General features: G+C 40.6%; 1 protein-coding gene across 8 annotated transcripts in view; it reads right to left on the reverse strand.

Annotated features, from left to right (window-relative positions):
• The window catches only part of CADM2 (cell adhesion molecule 2), a 996,746-nt gene that overhangs the window by 159,592 nt on the left and 820,536 nt on the right, over window positions 1–16,618 (reverse strand). For all 8 annotated transcript variants that reach the window (XM_045002083.1, XM_045002081.1, XM_045002080.1 and 5 more), the window contains 3 exons: window positions 15,385–15,537; window positions 12,256–12,393; window positions 4,653–4,823 (listed from right to left, as the gene is read on the reverse strand). In XM_045002083.1, the coding sequence (XP_044858018.1) occupies window positions 4,653–4,823; window positions 12,256–12,393; window positions 15,385–15,537 (462 nt within the window). The remainder of the gene's footprint in view (window positions 1–4,652; window positions 4,824–12,255; window positions 12,394–15,384; window positions 15,538–16,618) is intronic.

Genomic DNA, 16,618 nt, shown 5'->3' on the forward strand with positions numbered 1-16,618 from the left:
TAGACAGACACACACTGCACTACACTGATTTTTACATAGTTGTTCAAGTGCATTGTTTGTAATTTGCTCATCTGTTGCCTCTACATTTCATTTTTTTATTATTCAAAATCAATACAGGCATTTCCTAAAGAATAGCCCTCAACCGTTTTAGAATAATTGTCTAACCCTAAAGGAGGGCCCTGATACTCAATGTAAGATCATTTCATAATAACTAGAAATGAAGAAATTCTTAGCCTATCACAAACATTTTGTAGTAAAAGCCCTTACAAGAAGATTAGCTGATGGCTGCAAGCTTGTCAAACTGATACTTCATTGCAGAACTGTGAGACTGACGATTAAGAATTTACCCAAAATTGCATCAGCAGATATCAGCACAATATCTTTTTTAAATAATAGATATTTAACACATCCTATCATATGGGAAGTATGGTCAGCTTATGAGATATGCTGCAGAATCTTTCAGTGTGTCTTGTGGTATTGGTCTCATTACTGCTTCCATTTTAGAATCACTATGATTATGTCTGAAGTTTGAACAGGTTTGATTTCATTTTAAAGCTTCAAATGAAGCCTCCTGGGACTTGTGCCTTGGTGGAGAGTCTCGAAATGTGCTGCCGCCGGGAGTGCAAGCAAAGGCTTGCAGGTACACTGTGCAATACAAGTGAATCACTGCAGCACCAAACTTTTATAGTGGCAATACTGTATCTGTGACAGAACAGAAGAAGGTTTTTGAGAGTGAGCACAGGAGTAAGTAATAAAACTAAATGTTTTTCTGAAATTTATTTTGGTTTATTTTTATAGCTTATAAAAAAACCCTACCTAATAGTCAGTGGCAGCTAGTCTAACAACAAACTTCCACACAATGCTACAGAGAATATTATTCTATTCTAGGTTTATCGTTGACTGTAAGGGTCAGTGGAAAAATAGACTTGGCAAGAATGTCATGCCACCACTAATCCCCATCGGGCAAGCATGAACTAGATTACAGCCAAACCCTTTAGCAAGACAATGGCAGTAAGACTGCCCTGCAGGAAACAGAGCATGACATATGGATGGAGTGAGAGAGGATATAAATTAGTGATGGGTAAATCTCAACAGATTGGAGGGGTTGATTCAGATAATTATCCAAAATTCTGGACGTTTACCCAAACTTTATCTAAATTTTCTTAATATTTGTATCTATTTCTTAATATCTGCAAAATAGGCCTGGGAACGTCATGAGAACAGACACACTCTCTCTCTATCCTCAGATTTCAAGTGCTGACCATGTTCTGTCTCTCAAGATATCCTGCTTTTGGTCAGGCTATAAACAACACAAGAACAGGCAATCCTGTAGTTCTTCATTTCTGCACCCGGCCATAACAAAGAGAGCAGAAGTGCTCAAAAAAAGTATTTTTAAAAGAGCTAACTGAATTTTTTGAACCTCAAGTGTCATGATCATTTCAAGTACTAAGTCATGATTCTGCCTGGTTTGATCTGATCTGGTTTGTCCCATCCCAGTAATAAATTATAAGATTTGTGAGGAAAAAATGTAAGCATTGATATCAATATATAATTATTAAAGGTTAATATTGGTTTTAGTTTTGGCAAGTTGTTGTCTAACAAAGTTGCTGAGTAAAGCTGGTGTGTGGGTTTGTAGAGGCTTCTTTATGAAATCTCTTTGTGTGCTCATTTAGAGTATCTATTTTACATAGCCTCATCTTCTAGAGCAGATTTCATTTCACTCCATCGTTCCACAAGTTACCAATAAAACTCTGTCATTCAATTAGTGAAACATCTTCTCTTTCTCCTGCTCTTTATCTGGATGAAGTTACATCTACTTAGCCACTCTGAGAAGTTACATGTTTGCAACAAGCAGAGTGTTAATTTCAAGCATAATTATAGAATGGAAAAACTCAGAAAAGAGGAAAGTAATGGCCAAAAATATTTATCATTATTTATTTCTAAGTACTGATGGTGCTATGTGAGGCACAAAAAGGCAATCCTTTCACTGACAATTTATAATTGAAGGAGTTTACAATGCAAGAGTATGTCTACATGAGGATGTTGAAGCAGATTAGTTTGTTCACTTTAACTACTCTGAATTAACTACGTTGTACTAAGATATATTCACACCACTTTGTTATGCCAGTTTAAGGTATTTTTCCTGTTAATTGTTGTGTCCACACAGCTATGTACTTCTTCAAATTAACTAGGTAGCATTCTGGACAATGGTATGTTGCACAGCTCTATGCATTCTGAATTTTTTCTTGCAGTGCATCGTGAGGTGCCTATAGAATCTACCAGAATTCTGGGACTTGGAACCAAACTAACAAACTCCCATGATTCTACCCCTGGAAGCCCATAATTCATCTGTATTTTGTCAGGGATGATGAAGGACACAATGATGAGTTCTGTGATCATGAAAGTTATTCATATGAACAGGATGATGCACATGAATTGGCAATTGAGCAGCTGGGTAGGCTTAGACTGGCCTCCTTGGGTGCTGTGATGATACAGCTACAGGTGGAGGAGGAGCAGGACGATGAAATAGAGTAGTTACTTCTGCGAGGCATTTATCTGGAGCACCTTTACTTAGTGGAGTGCCACTTCTAGGCTCAGCCAGTAAGCAGTGTCTGGTGGGACAGGATAGGAATGCAGAATTGGGATGACCAGGAGAAAGCTACCTTCCTAGAGATCTATGCAGAGTTCACCCTAAAGCTACAATGATAGAACACCAACATGAGGGCTCCTCTCAGCATGGAGAAGAGTGTGGCCATCACCCCCTGGAAGCTGTCTATCTCTGACTGCTCCCAGTCAGTAGCTTGTTAGCTCAGAAAAATGCGTCAAGTGGCATGGGAAATAGGGTCAGGGATTCACTGTTCTCCTACTTCATGGTCAGGAGGTAGCTTTGGATAATGAACATACGGTAAACCAAGGACATGACTGATATATGCTTGTGTATTGATTTTATTGGGGTTGATACTAGGGGTTGAGGTTGATGTTATAAGGAGAGCTACTTCTCAGTGAATTTTGTCAGCCAAGTTGTACCAAATCTTTTGTAATGAGTTAACAAATAACTTAGGGAACAAATAACAATATTTGAATTACAAAGAGTTAAAGAATGTAATGCAAACTTAAGACCAATGGAACTTTTGCATGTCCAGAGTGTTGCTCACAAATTCCTGCTGGTGGGGTGCTTGAAATTGTTCTTCTTTTCCATCCCAAAGAGGCTGATTGGAGTGGGAAGTGCCTGCAATTTGGTTGATTGAAAGGTAGGTCCTAGTCTGGTGTGTTCTCCAGAGTTTACAAGACAGGGCTAGGTAGGGATGCTGTGCATGAGCTTTGTAACAAAATATGCTCCAGACCTAGAAGGGTCTTGTTTAAAAAGGCAATTGGCAAACCAGGAACACATGCAGAGCTGCCAGGATGACATACTCCCAGCTGGTGCAGGAGTGGAATGGAAACTACATGCATGAGCAACCCTGAGAAGGTTGCCAGTACACAGAAAAGAGTTGTTTAAATCCTCGTACATAGTTGTATTTTAACACAGCATATTCTACTTATTGGGAGAGCTCCTGTCTGCAGCATTTTCTGGCTGGTTTCTGATAGAGCTCTTGTGAACAGCAAATGCATCTGACATCACCTGCAAATATGCAGTCCAGGTGCTCATGGTATGGGTTCCTTTGCTTTGATCTGGCACTGGGACCAGCTCTGGGAGTGCCTCCTCACCTTCATTTGCTCTGACAGTATCTTGCAGATGTCTACATTCCAGAGACTATTCTCCAGATGGGACTGGAGGTCTGCAGGCATCTACATGCAAGCACAGTGTTATAATAGCTGTGTGAACTCACCACTACCTGATATCAAAAAGAGACACTCCTGGCTGCATGCCAGCATTAATTAGAGAGAGACCAGTCGGTCGAGATGACTCTAGAGCAGTGGATGGCACACAGGTACACAGACAGGCTGAGCTAGGTGTGAAGCAAGACAATGTGGGATAGCATGGGGAGGACTGCCAGAAGCAAAGTGGTTAGAAATGCAGTCACATAAACCTTAAAGAGTTACTTCTACTCCAAACAGGATTCATTACTGCTACCTAAGGCACCAAATAATTCACATTTTTTAAATCATATGTGTACACAAGGCACTTTAATGAGAACAAACTAAAGTTATTCCGATGTAACATCCCCATGATAGACAAGCCCTAACAATAACGACTAAGGCTTTTCTCTCTTAGGCTCTGACATGAAGAACATCACACAAAGCTGTGTTAGTAGGGCACAAAGTTGATGATTTAATCTCTGCTGCTAACATCACCTTGCATTTCTATGGTACTATCAAGCAAAATAGTGACTACTACATAAACCTATGGTGTTGGTGTTGAAAATCTATCTGAGAAAACGAGTGAGCCTTAACACCCCACACACACTTGTCCTCTCCCCTCCTCTGCCAAACAGACTAAGGACTCAATCTCGCAGTCCTTACTCTGGGAAAGCTCTCATTGACTTGCTAGGAGAATTGAGGGGTTGGACTAGAAGAGAGGCATTTGTATGTATTTGAACTCATTAATGACTTCAGTTTTATTTCATGTCTAGTGACAGTACCCTTTCACTCAAAACCAGAGAATGTAAATGTGTGTGGATAGAGATAGATAAATTATAGATATTACTTACAGTGTATTTCTAGAACCTGCCTTGCTATCTGAGGTGTGGAGTTTAAGGATTCATGGTCTACTCTGCAACTTACAACAGCACCATCATCACTCCGATCCGCTCGGAAATCCAATGTGCTGCTAACTGTGAATGTCCTGCGATTTGCATCCTCTTCTTTTAAATATTTGACATCTGCAAGAACAACAAACAAATGTAGTTTAATGATTTTTAGGGAGCACAATGCAATAGGAGACACCTCTGGTATATATCAAATCCATTTCTAAAACTTTCCCCCTAGTTGCTTAAAAAATAAAACCGCACACTATATAGCCGGACATTCCATTATTTGTCTGATAAAAGAACCAATACTGCATTGCTTTTCCTACATGTGTATTTGGCAATTTCAAAATCAACTGCTGAGAGCCTGGACAAGAATTTTAACTGTTGGCATGGATAGGAAAAGCTGTATTGCAAGGATGCTATGCTGGAAGAAATTACACGATATATCATAGAACCATACACTGAGAGGTCATCTAGTCCAGTCATGGCAGGACTAAGTAATATGCAGACCATCCCTGACAGGTGTTTGTCTAATCTGCTCTTAAAAATCTCCAATGACAGAGATTCCCCAACCTCCCTAGGCAATTTATTCCAGTGCTTAACCACCCTGACAGGAAGTTTTTTCCTAATGTCCAACCTGAACTTCCCTTGCTGCAATTTAAGCCCATTGCTTCTTGTCCTATCCTCAGAGGTTAAGTAGAACGATTTTTCTTCCTCCTCCTTATAACACCTTTTATGTGCTTAAAAACTGTTATGTCCCCTCTCAGTCTTCTCTTTTCCAGACTAAACAAACCCAGTTTTTACAATCTTCCCTCATAGGTCATGTTTTCTAGACCTTTAATCATTCTTGCTGTTCTCTTCTGGACTTTCACCAATTTTTTCCACATCTTTCCTGAAATGTGGTGCCCAGAACTGGACACTACACTCCGGTTGAGGCCTAATCAGTGCAGAGTAGAGCGGAAGAATTACTTCTTGTGTCTTGTTTACAACACTCCTGCTAATGCATCCCACAATGATGTTTGCTTTCTTTGCAAGAGTGTTACACTGTTGACGCTCATTTAGCTTGTGGTCCACTATGACCCCCAGATTCCTTTCTGCTGTACTCCTTCCTAGGCAGTCATTTCCCATTTTGTACGTGTGCAACTGGTTGTTCCTTCCTAAGTGGAGTACTTTGCAATGTCCTTATTGAATTTCATCTTATTTACTTCAGACCATTTCTCCAGTTTGTCCAGATCATTTTGAATTTTAATCCTATCCTTCAAAGAACTTGCAACCCCTGTGTAGCAGGGTGGTTACCCTGCTCCTGCCCTGAAGGGCTTAAAACAGCCCTGGGGGAAGGTTGTGGCTGGGAGCTGCTAAGTGGGGCTGACTGGGAAGTGGCTGCAGCTGGGCCACACCTCAATCAGGCCACAGCTGGCCTGTATAAAGAGGCTGGGAGCCAGAAGCTAAACAGTCTCCCTCTGCCTGTAGAGGAAGAAGGTCCTGGCTGCATGAAGCTAGAGACAGGGTACCTGAGTAGAGCTGGGCTGGGGAAAGGCAGAGGAGCTGGGGAGCTCCAGCCTGGAAAGCCCCAGGCTGCAGCCTAGAACGAGGCCAACAGGTACTGGGGGTTGCAGAGGGCAGCCCAGGGGTAGGCCAAGGGAGCAGGTCCAAACCCAACCTTGCCAGTGATGAGTAGGCTGATACTGCAGTCTGCCCCAGGGTGTGGGGGCTAGACAATGACTGGCAGTAGCCATATACTGAGGCGAGGTGGGGATAGTGGGTGGGGGTTCCCCTGGAAGGGGGAGACCCTGAGAGAAATGGGTTACTGCCAGGGGGCAGCACCCCAGGTAAAAGGGGCACTGGGTCCAGGGAGGGACACGGGGCCCAATAGCAAGTGGTAAGGCGGGTCACCAGCCTGCAGAGGTTGTTCCGGGCTGGAGATAAAGCTAATTCCCAGAAGTCACCAGCAGGAGGCGCCACAGGGGTGAGTCCACACCTCTACACCCTCCCAGCTTGGTATCATCCGCAAACTTTATAAGTGTACTCCTATGCCACTATCTAATTCACTGAGGAAGATATTGAACAAAACTGGACACAGGTTGATCCCTGTGGGACCCCACTCATTATGCCCTTCCAGCTTGACTGTGAACATAGTTTGAGGACATGGAGAGAGGTCCGTGTTGAAGATGATCCCCATCTTATGGGCCTGAGTGATGGCCTGCAGTGATCAAGAAAGGAGAGAGAGAGAGATAGTGTAGGGGAATTAAGAGCTGTTTTACCCAGTTTAGCTTTTGAACTTTAACTGATGGCCAGACATCCACAATCAATTAAATCTGCAATAAACAAAACCAAAATCAACTAAAAGGCAGGAATGCCTTGCCTCTCCTCATTATCTCTACTATACCTACTCATCCCAATCAGAAATAAGCTTTCCCTGAAGTCCACTAGAGAAACACAGTTTTTTTTCTTATGTTTTTTTAAATCCCCTTCATAGTGCTACTGAAGGTAAAAATTTCAAAAAGTCTACATATCTAATCTTATAGATATGTGATACAAGGATATTAAGAAAGCAATGTGACTTTTGATTTAAATATATATGGATAGAGTAAGACTGCAAGTGCTTTATTCATTTTTTATGAACTGGTTCATCTGTGGGTTAGCCAGGATTAACCTCAGCCATCAATTAAATCTAAACCCAAAGTAGAGACATCAACACCACTGTTCAGATTTAAATGAAACATCTCATTTTAATTATTATAATTTGCAGACAAGCCACACTCACTTGTGAAATAAAATTCTTTCAGACCCATCCTTTCTCTTACTGTTTTGCTGTATTCAATTTGCCTCTTGTTCTTGCGGAGCTCTACTTTAAGGTCTCTTTTGTTCAGTTTGGGCTCAGAGAATATGTCTCCCCTGTACGTTGGAGTGTACCTCCCAGCTGGGGTAGACAGACTCTCACTAGCGGAGCCTGAGCCAATATGCTAAAAAATTAGCAGTGTGGATGCTGCAGCTTAGCCTGGAGCTTGGGCTCTCCTGTGCTTGAGAGCCCAAGCTCCAGCCTGAGCCCCAACCCTCCCCCAGCCATTTTTAGTGTGCTAACCCAAGCCCAGCTAGAATGAATCTGTCTACGCCAGCTGGGATGTTCACTTCCAGCTGTCATGTAGACATACTCTAAAAGTGCTGAGCACCTTCAAGTTCAATTGACTTCATAGAGTTGCGAACTCTTAGCTTCTCTCTATATTGGGCAGGGATGGGCCTTTTACTGAAAGAGCCTCCTCTAAATGAGAGCAGAACAGAAGAACCAGATGAGGTTAATGTGCACAGAAGTTAATGTGAGAGCCACTTATAGACTTTTTGGATTAGTTTTATTTTGTACACAACTATTTGTATTGCTCATTGATTTTTGTTTATTTTAGCAAAACAGCAACCTGGTCATATTGATTTGTGCTAATGAAGGCCTTAAAATGAATTTTTGTAAAGGAATATACTACTGAGATTGCATGTGTCCTGTGTTTCCTAATCAAAGGAAAGGAAAACGCAAGAGGTTTCAGTTTTACAAATCATAGTAAAATCCCACTAAGGAGAGGAAAATGACCTAAATAAAATTTCCATGAAAAGTCAATTTTAGAAAGCAGATCTAAAATGTAATAAGCTACATATTTTTAGATTAAAAATATTTATGGAATCAGAAAGATGGGCTTTTTCACTCACTCCAGATAATGTAAGAATCCAGGTAGTTAAGTAATTCTGATTTTTGCTTCAGAAATAATTGTCTTCCCCATCCGGGCATTTTTCTTCCTGTTGGTTGCTAAGCATTAAGCAGATTTCAATTTTTTTCAAGATTTATGGATCAGAAAGCTGAGGGAAATATTGACCATGGATAAACCAAGGTTATTATATTTGTAAAGGAGGAAAATATTTTAGCCTAGATTTAAAAAGTGCCTAAAGTTTGGATCCCAAATGTAACATTAAGCACCTGAATAAATAGACTTATTTTCAAAAGTGCTGAGCACCCAGCAGCTCCAATTAACTGCAGATCAGACAGCTCCTAAGCATTGGGAGCCTTCACTTCAATGGGAGCTGCTGGATGCGCAGCACTTTTGAAAAATGGAGAGCACTTTTGAAAAATGGAGACCACTTCTTTGGAACCTTTTAGATGCCTGTTTCTTTAAATCTTGACCCTTAATTGTCAGTGAAAAAATAAGTCAATGTATGTACTTTTATATAAACCCTTAATATCTGGATCATCAAAAATATCTATACATTTATCTATAATGGCCAAATATTTTTAAAGTAACAGAATTATTTCTTCTGAGAATCACATTCATTAGAGCAGTGTTTCCCAAACTTGGGACGCCGCTTGTGTAGGGAAAGCCTTTGGTGGGCCGGGCTGGTTTGTTTACCTGCCGCGTCCTCCGGTACGTTCCTTGGCCCGCGCCACTTCCAGCAGCTCCCATTGGCCTGGAGCAGCGAACCTGCAGATTAGTGGGAGCCACGATCAGCCGAACCTGCAGATGCAGCAGGTAAACAAACTGGCCCGGCCCTTTCCCTGCACAAGCAGCGTCCCAAGTTTGGGAAACACTACAGTAGAGGAAGTGAAGCTTAAAGTCAAGGAACTCCGCCCCCCCAAGGAAACAAACAGTTTTCTTGGAATTCACTGTTTGCATATGCACTCTGACTGTTTAACACTTTTTGTTAGCTCCATATTATTGGTCTCTGAGGAGGAAAACAATATAAACTTGCTGATTTATGACTCATTGGTTATTTTCAACCAATTATAACCATATATTGCTCCCATATATGTAACCATTATCTACCGAAAATATATTTCTCCATATTTTAACTGGGCGAATCTGGTATTTTGGGCTTCTGTATATTTTTCATCTGGCTTTGCTTTAACCTTGCATTATAAACTGAGAAGGTTAAATTTTACTTTCAGTTGGAGTTTTGTCAAGCCAAAAAGAGTACCACATTTCTGATCTCACTGCACATACACCTCTACCCCGATATAATGCGACCCAATATAACACGAATGCAGATATAATGCGGTAAAGCAGTGCCCCAGCAGGGCGGGGCTGAGTGCTCCGGCGGATCAGGTTCAATGTAATGTGGTTTCACCTATAATGCGGTAAGATTTTTTGGTATATCGGGGTACAGGTGTATTAAAATTGGCAACCTCATTTTAAATTTGCCATTTTGTTGCAAAAATATTAATTAATTTTTACTACACAGGAAAAAAACAGGAAAATAATTTGAAAATATTTCTGAAAAGTTAAAACTAAACCACATTCAAAGTTACATTTTCAAATCAGTGAGTAATAAATTATGTGACAAATAAGTATTGTGTATTTACTTTCTGATACATTTGAATCCCTTAATAAATTCAATTTAGGGATGCCACAGTCAGTTGTATTATTGAGCAAGTAGAAATAAAAAAGGATCAGAAAGCCAAACTTCACATCCCTATGCTAATATGGGTGCATATATAAGAAGCAGAACGTTAAAATATAAGGACAGTAATGCCATGATTTACACTCAGACTCTCCCATTCTTAACATCGAGCCTGCTAAACGGTTCTCTCTTACTAGATGATGATTCCTTTATTCTGCTAATAGAAATGCAAGCAACATTTTAGGTTGGCTTTTTCGCCCTCCCCCCGCTCCCCGGTTCCTTCTCTGAACTGAATGTATTCGGTTTTCATATTCTTTTGCACCATGTATAATATACTGTAACACAATTGGATTTACTGGTGCTAAACAGCAGAACTCCTAACCTTTAATGTCAGGTGCATTAGCATACAATTTCATATCTATTTTCTCAGATTTATCATTTCACCTTTTCCAGTGCACAAAAGCTAATGTACCTTCTGCTGATGCCACTGCAAGCTAGTTAGGTTATTTTATTTGTAACCTTCATGACAATGGCAATGTGCTCTTCAGAAGACCTAGAAAACTAAAGCATTCAAGGCTTTTTTCTCATTTGTATCTTCTTCACTTCCTATTCCTCCTCAGTTTCAACACCTATTTCATCCATTCTATTGAGTTTTCTTTCTTACGTCCATCCCTTAGGTACCTGCCCAGAAAGCCATGTGTTAGTTTAAGATCAAAATCCCTAAATTGTTTGCTTTGCTGCTATTACATTTCAGCTGAATAGGAAATGCAAAATTACTGTGCAAGCCTGAAAGATCTGATTTAAAAAAATATCTGGTGCCATGAGTTGCCCTTGCTTATGTCTGCTTACACCAGTAGTTCATTTAGGATACTGGCACTACCTATGTTTATTTTCCATCTTTTGATGGCACTTGCATACATTCACTTTGACATCTCTTTTGAATGACAGCTTTGCTGGCATAGTACAGCATATATGTGATGTCCTCTGTTAAATTTTGCCTTTTAATTATATTGCACAAGGTGATACTTTTCTCTTGGTATTTTCCTCTACCTCAGCAGTTCTCAAACTGTGGGTCGGTACCCCAAAGTGGTCTTTGGACTGGCATTAGACTTGCTGGTGCCCAGAGCTGAAGCCTGGGGCTAAACCCAAAGCCTGATCCCTCTGCCCGGGGCTGAAGCATGAGGGTTTCAGCCCTGGGTGACAGGTCTCAGGTCTGGCTTTGACCTTGCCTCCCAGGGTAGTGAGGCTGGGGAGGGCTCACACTTCGGTCCCCCCTCCTGGGGTTATGTAGTAATTTTTGTTGTCAAAAGGGGGTAGCGGTGCAATGAAGTTTGAGAACCCCTGCTTTACCATCCTGCAGGCTGAAAGACTCCACTTTCTGATTTCCTGCTTCCCATCTTCACTTGACCATAGGAACTCAGGTATATTTTAACCTGCTTGAGCCCAAAGTCCATGCCTCTTTCCAATCCAATTTTCTGATTTTGAATTGGAAACTTCTCAAGACAGGTACACTTAAAAGAAATCATATTTCTGTGAATATCAACCATGGTATCTTTAACTTATACATTTTGCACATTAGTCTTATTGCTCTGTGTTGGTGGATGCCAAAGAAATTTGAACTGTTTCTCTTATTACCACCACAGCTTTGCTTGAAGCAGCTTTTTGATTCACTAACAAAAACCATAATGCCAGACAAGTGTGTGAGATACATGGATACTAAAGGAATGATTTTAAAATAACAGTCAGAATTCTGACAACTCATTCACTAGATCTTTTAGCATATTAAATGAAAATGACAGCAATAAAAACCAATACCAATTTTCTGGGAACAGGCAAAAGTGGATCAAATGTCAAAACAGCTGGAGTACTGATAGAGACATGAACCTGGTACTAAAGATTATTGTTAAGCATTTTATGATCCATCTCAATTAAGGTGATATTATGGACTTAAGATAACAATAATTAAAAATTATAGTTTGTAACATTTTGCAAAAAGATCTGTCATAATGCTATTATGATAAATATTGATCAATTCTTCCACATTTACATAATAGAACTGATTCTTGCACGTTTAGATAATGTCCGTCCTTTTATAGAAATGACAGATATACAATTCCAAGCAATCCTCTATCCCATTAAATGCTTTAGTTTTGATGTTGACACATATTTACATATAAATGTTTTTCAATACCTTTAATCTCTTTGTCATTCTTGAACCATCTGATATCAGCTGCTGGTTTGCTACCAGAGGTCTTGCAGGTTAGCTGCATCCTCTCTCCCTCCATAACTGGTGAAGTAAATCCACTAATTTGTGGCTTCTCAGGAACACCTAAGAAACAATCAAGCAAATAAAAGATACAGCATGTTGCCAATCAGCTACTTTAAGCCTTTGACCAGAGGGTTGTCAGTTGATAAGGTTAACCTATTAGAGGTCAATTTCCAAAAGAAATAACAAATAGGTTTATTCACTTTATGATTGACAGGACTAACTACAAGTGTCACTGAATTCCATTTTCTATTTTAAACTGACCAGTGAATCTGAACCATACTAGAGTTTAATTGAAGAAAATGAACGTTTTGTATGTTAATTTTAAACCAATCCATCTTGCCTCATATTTTATGTTCAAGTTCAGATTGACTTCCTATTGCTCGATATATAGTGGATATCTGCATTTTAAGCAGATTATTTTGGGTGGGAGGCATGGAATATATTAACTACTCTTGTTAAAATGAAACACAACCAGGAACAAAATTCAAACTGATCCAGCTGCATTTTAACAGACAGTTCCAGCATGAATTCAGGGAATCATACCACAAAAGGAGAGCAAAAAGAAGGGAAAAAAATCCTCTCTTTTCAGATTTAAATAATGTATAGTAATAATAGGCCCAATCCAAAGCACACAGAATTCATAGAAATCCTTCCATTGATTCAGTGAGCTCTGGATCAGGTCCTATGCCCATTAAACATCATACTCCAAACATTAGAGATGGCAGGGATTATGTTTTGAGGAATGGAGGGAGATTTAAAATAAAGAACTGTGAATAAAATTGAGAATATTTAGTTATATTCAATGACTGGCTTAGTAACACACCAAAATGACTTATTTTGAGGGGATATATCTTTCCACAGTTTCTAAAAGCTCTTATAATACGATTAGGTTTACCCTTTACATCTGGAATGTTTCAGTTAATTCACAGATTTTCATTCCTGGATAAAGGGATCAGTCACTGAAATTCCACTCTGTGCTCTGCAACCTTGCAATGTGGTTTGTTCGTGTCTCTCCTTTTCCAAAGGAAACCGATAAACACTGCACACACTCAAACATTACTCCAAACACAAACAACAGTACCTATCACAGTGTAGATTCTGTAGTAAAACTACTTCTACTTTTCAGGGGCATGAAATGGCATCTTTAATAATCCCTGTACATTAAAATCTTCTAATCCAAATCAGACCAGTGAATAGAAAGAATATTTCTGCATATAAATCATCTTTCTGATTAAAATGATGGCATGGAATAAATTACAAAGGAAAAAAAAGAATGTTACTCTCATATAGAGGCATATTTAGAAGAATTTTAAATGTGAGTTTCTAATAGACAAATAAAATTATAGTGAGACAGATGCTTCTGAAACCTTGCTGCTGTCTTTTTGCTGGAAAGAAAACAGATGATGTTGGAAAGCAGTTATGTAAAAAAAAACAACCAAGCAAATAAAAAGTAGAACTAAACAGACCATAAAAAAATCAAGCCACCCTGATTAGAAGCTACTGATTAGATGTCTGGCTTTTTACCTTTGTAACACCCTTTTATCTGTGTCCCACTGCCATTTAATAGGTTGAATTTGACTAATCATCCATTCTTTGGATCTTGAGATGGCTCTCTACAGAAAAAAAATTTAACCCTTAAGCAGTTGTTATCCCAAAATACTCTGCTTTTAGTGGATATTTTTTGTCCTTAATGGCAAACTTGTGAAGATTTTTGTAAAATAGACTCAGTGGGACTCACAGAGGCACATTTCATATCCTATGCACAAAACCAATTCCCTGGCTGGATTAACTTTAATATTACTAGCACAGAGAACATCTTGCATTAGTCCTATTAAATTCAACTGCCTGCTTTTCTATATATAAAAAGCAAAGCAAAACAAAACAAAATGGGGAAAAAAAATCAATCTTTAAAATCATATCACTTGTTAGGTACACAAGTGTGTTTCAATGAACTATAGCAACTTCAGTTGATTGGGCTACTGACATTGATAGAATCACATAAAGCTTGGAGCTGAAACATTATTTTTTGGGCATCACTATGAATCTATTGCTTTTTCTCTGTGTGTGTGTGTCTCTATAACCTTTGGGGAAAACGGCAGAGCATTTAGAGGATGAAGCATAAAAGAAGCAAGCCCAGTGAAAATATGCACTTTGTAGAGGAAAACAGAAAATAGAATGAGCCAAGAAAATGCATAGCTAAGGAAAAACTATGAGTGTCTAAAGCCCTTTTTTATTTCATGCTCTCTGGTTTTGTCTCCTTTGCCCTATACAGTACATTGTTAGGAGATGAACACATGCACCATGTTAACCCCTTTGGCGCTTGAGATATAGAGGTTATGTCCATTTTAAGGAGCACTCATGTGGTACTATTGATGTGCACTGTAATTCATGGTCCTGCCACATCACACATAATAAGGGGCTTGCTATTCCTAGGCATGGTTCTAGTCAAGCAATCTTTAGAGAAAGCAAGAGTGGGTGTTTTACATGCATCTGCTGCTAAGTTTTCTGAAAATTCACCCTAGAAATATTTACCAACAGGGCCGGCTCCAGAGTCCAGCGGGGCAAGCACCCGCCTGGGGCGGCCCTTTCCCGGGGGGGCAGCAGGCTGGGCCGGCGGACCTGCCGCAGTCATGCCTGCGGGAGGTCCACCAGAGCCCCAGGAGCAGCGGACCTGCCGCAGGCATGACTGCAGAGGGGACGCTCGGCCGGCGGCTCCAGTGGACCTCCCGCAGGCATGACTGCGGACGGTTCGCTGGTCCCGCGGCTCGGCTGGACCTCCCGCAGGCATGACTGCGGCAGCTCAACCGGAGCTGCCGGACCAGCGAACCGCCCGCAGCTGCGGGAGGTCCAGCCGAGCCGCGCGACCAGCGGACCCTCCGCAGTCAAGCCCGCGGGAGGTCCGCTGCTCCCGCGGCTCGGGGGCGCCTCCCGGGCATGACTGCTTGGGGCGGCCAAATTTGTAGAGCCGCCCCTGTTTACCAAGATTTGAGAAGTCTTAGAACTCATATCTTAACTCATTTCACTTTGATATTCTCAGCCAGCTATACTTACCCAGAACAGTGAGAAAAGCCTTGGAAGTTTTGACAGGCATAGTAAATAAAGAACAGGTGTATTGCCCTTCATCTGACAGAGACACATCACTGACGCTGATGCTCAGTTCATGCCATGAAGCTCGAACCAGCTCAATCCTGTTGTCCCTCAGGGCTGGAAAACAAAATGTATATGTTAAAGATACATTAATACAGTACAGTATGTTATTCAATAGGTTTAAATGCAGCAGTCTAATGAACATTTTTAATTACAAATCGATTACATGGAGACATAGACCAGGTTAAATATAGATTATGATGTTATTTTTTCCTTTCAGGGAATTCCAACATTTCAGCAGTTTTTGGATAGTTTCAAAATCAGCTGAAAAACAAAATATGACCATATAAATTATTACTTATTTAATATTGGGATTCAGTGATGTAACCAGTCTCAGCTACATTTTGATCCCTTGCATTATATCAAATGATATTAAATCATCTGAACCACTACACAAGTATGCAACAAAACAATGAATCCAAAATACTACCCCATGATTTTCACTTGTTTCCCAGAAACAGGACAGGACAGTGACACAATGAGCAGGGGTGAATATGACCAGCACCAGATGGAGGTTTCAGGGGAAAGGTCTGAAAGTGAATCCCTTCTGTCCAATGCTGCAATGGATGCCTCTAGGGATGAACTCGGTGGGTTTCAGGGAACTTCCTTAATTTTCCTCTGTGGGATCTAAATGTGGGAGGGGAGGGTGGTCACTTATCCCTCCTCCTCTCCCCTTCTCCCCAAGACAGCAAGAGACACCAAACCTAGTGGATTAGAACTTGATAAGGAAGGGATATGGTGATCAGATAAAATGCATTGGTAAAGGATTAAAAGGAGGTACTCTTTAAAGAGTGGAATCGGGCGTGGAGGGTGGGATTCCTATGTCTGGTATGGCAGGGAGCCAACCCACACCTCCTTTATAGCCTCCCTTCAGCTTCATTCAAGGGGGGATGATAGGGTCCCAACAGTGGGTTGGCTGGGGACCAGGATGGGTAAGGGGGGGAGGGCTGAGAGAAGCTTCCCTTGTGTATATGTACATGATTATGGAATTACCAGAACCATACATTTTTATATTCCGAACAATGCCCCACATGAAGCAGTGAGGCCCATATCAGCCTCACATTAAGGGGCATTTTCTGGCATGTAGGAAAAGGTGTGTGGCTCCATTAATGACTAGAGAGCCTGAGGGACTTGCTGC

This window comes from Mauremys mutica, chromosome 1 (assembly GCF_020497125.1).
Source record: "Mauremys mutica isolate MM-2020 ecotype Southern chromosome 1, ASM2049712v1, whole genome shotgun sequence".
NCBI lineage: Eukaryota > Metazoa > Chordata > Testudines > Geoemydidae > Mauremys > Mauremys mutica.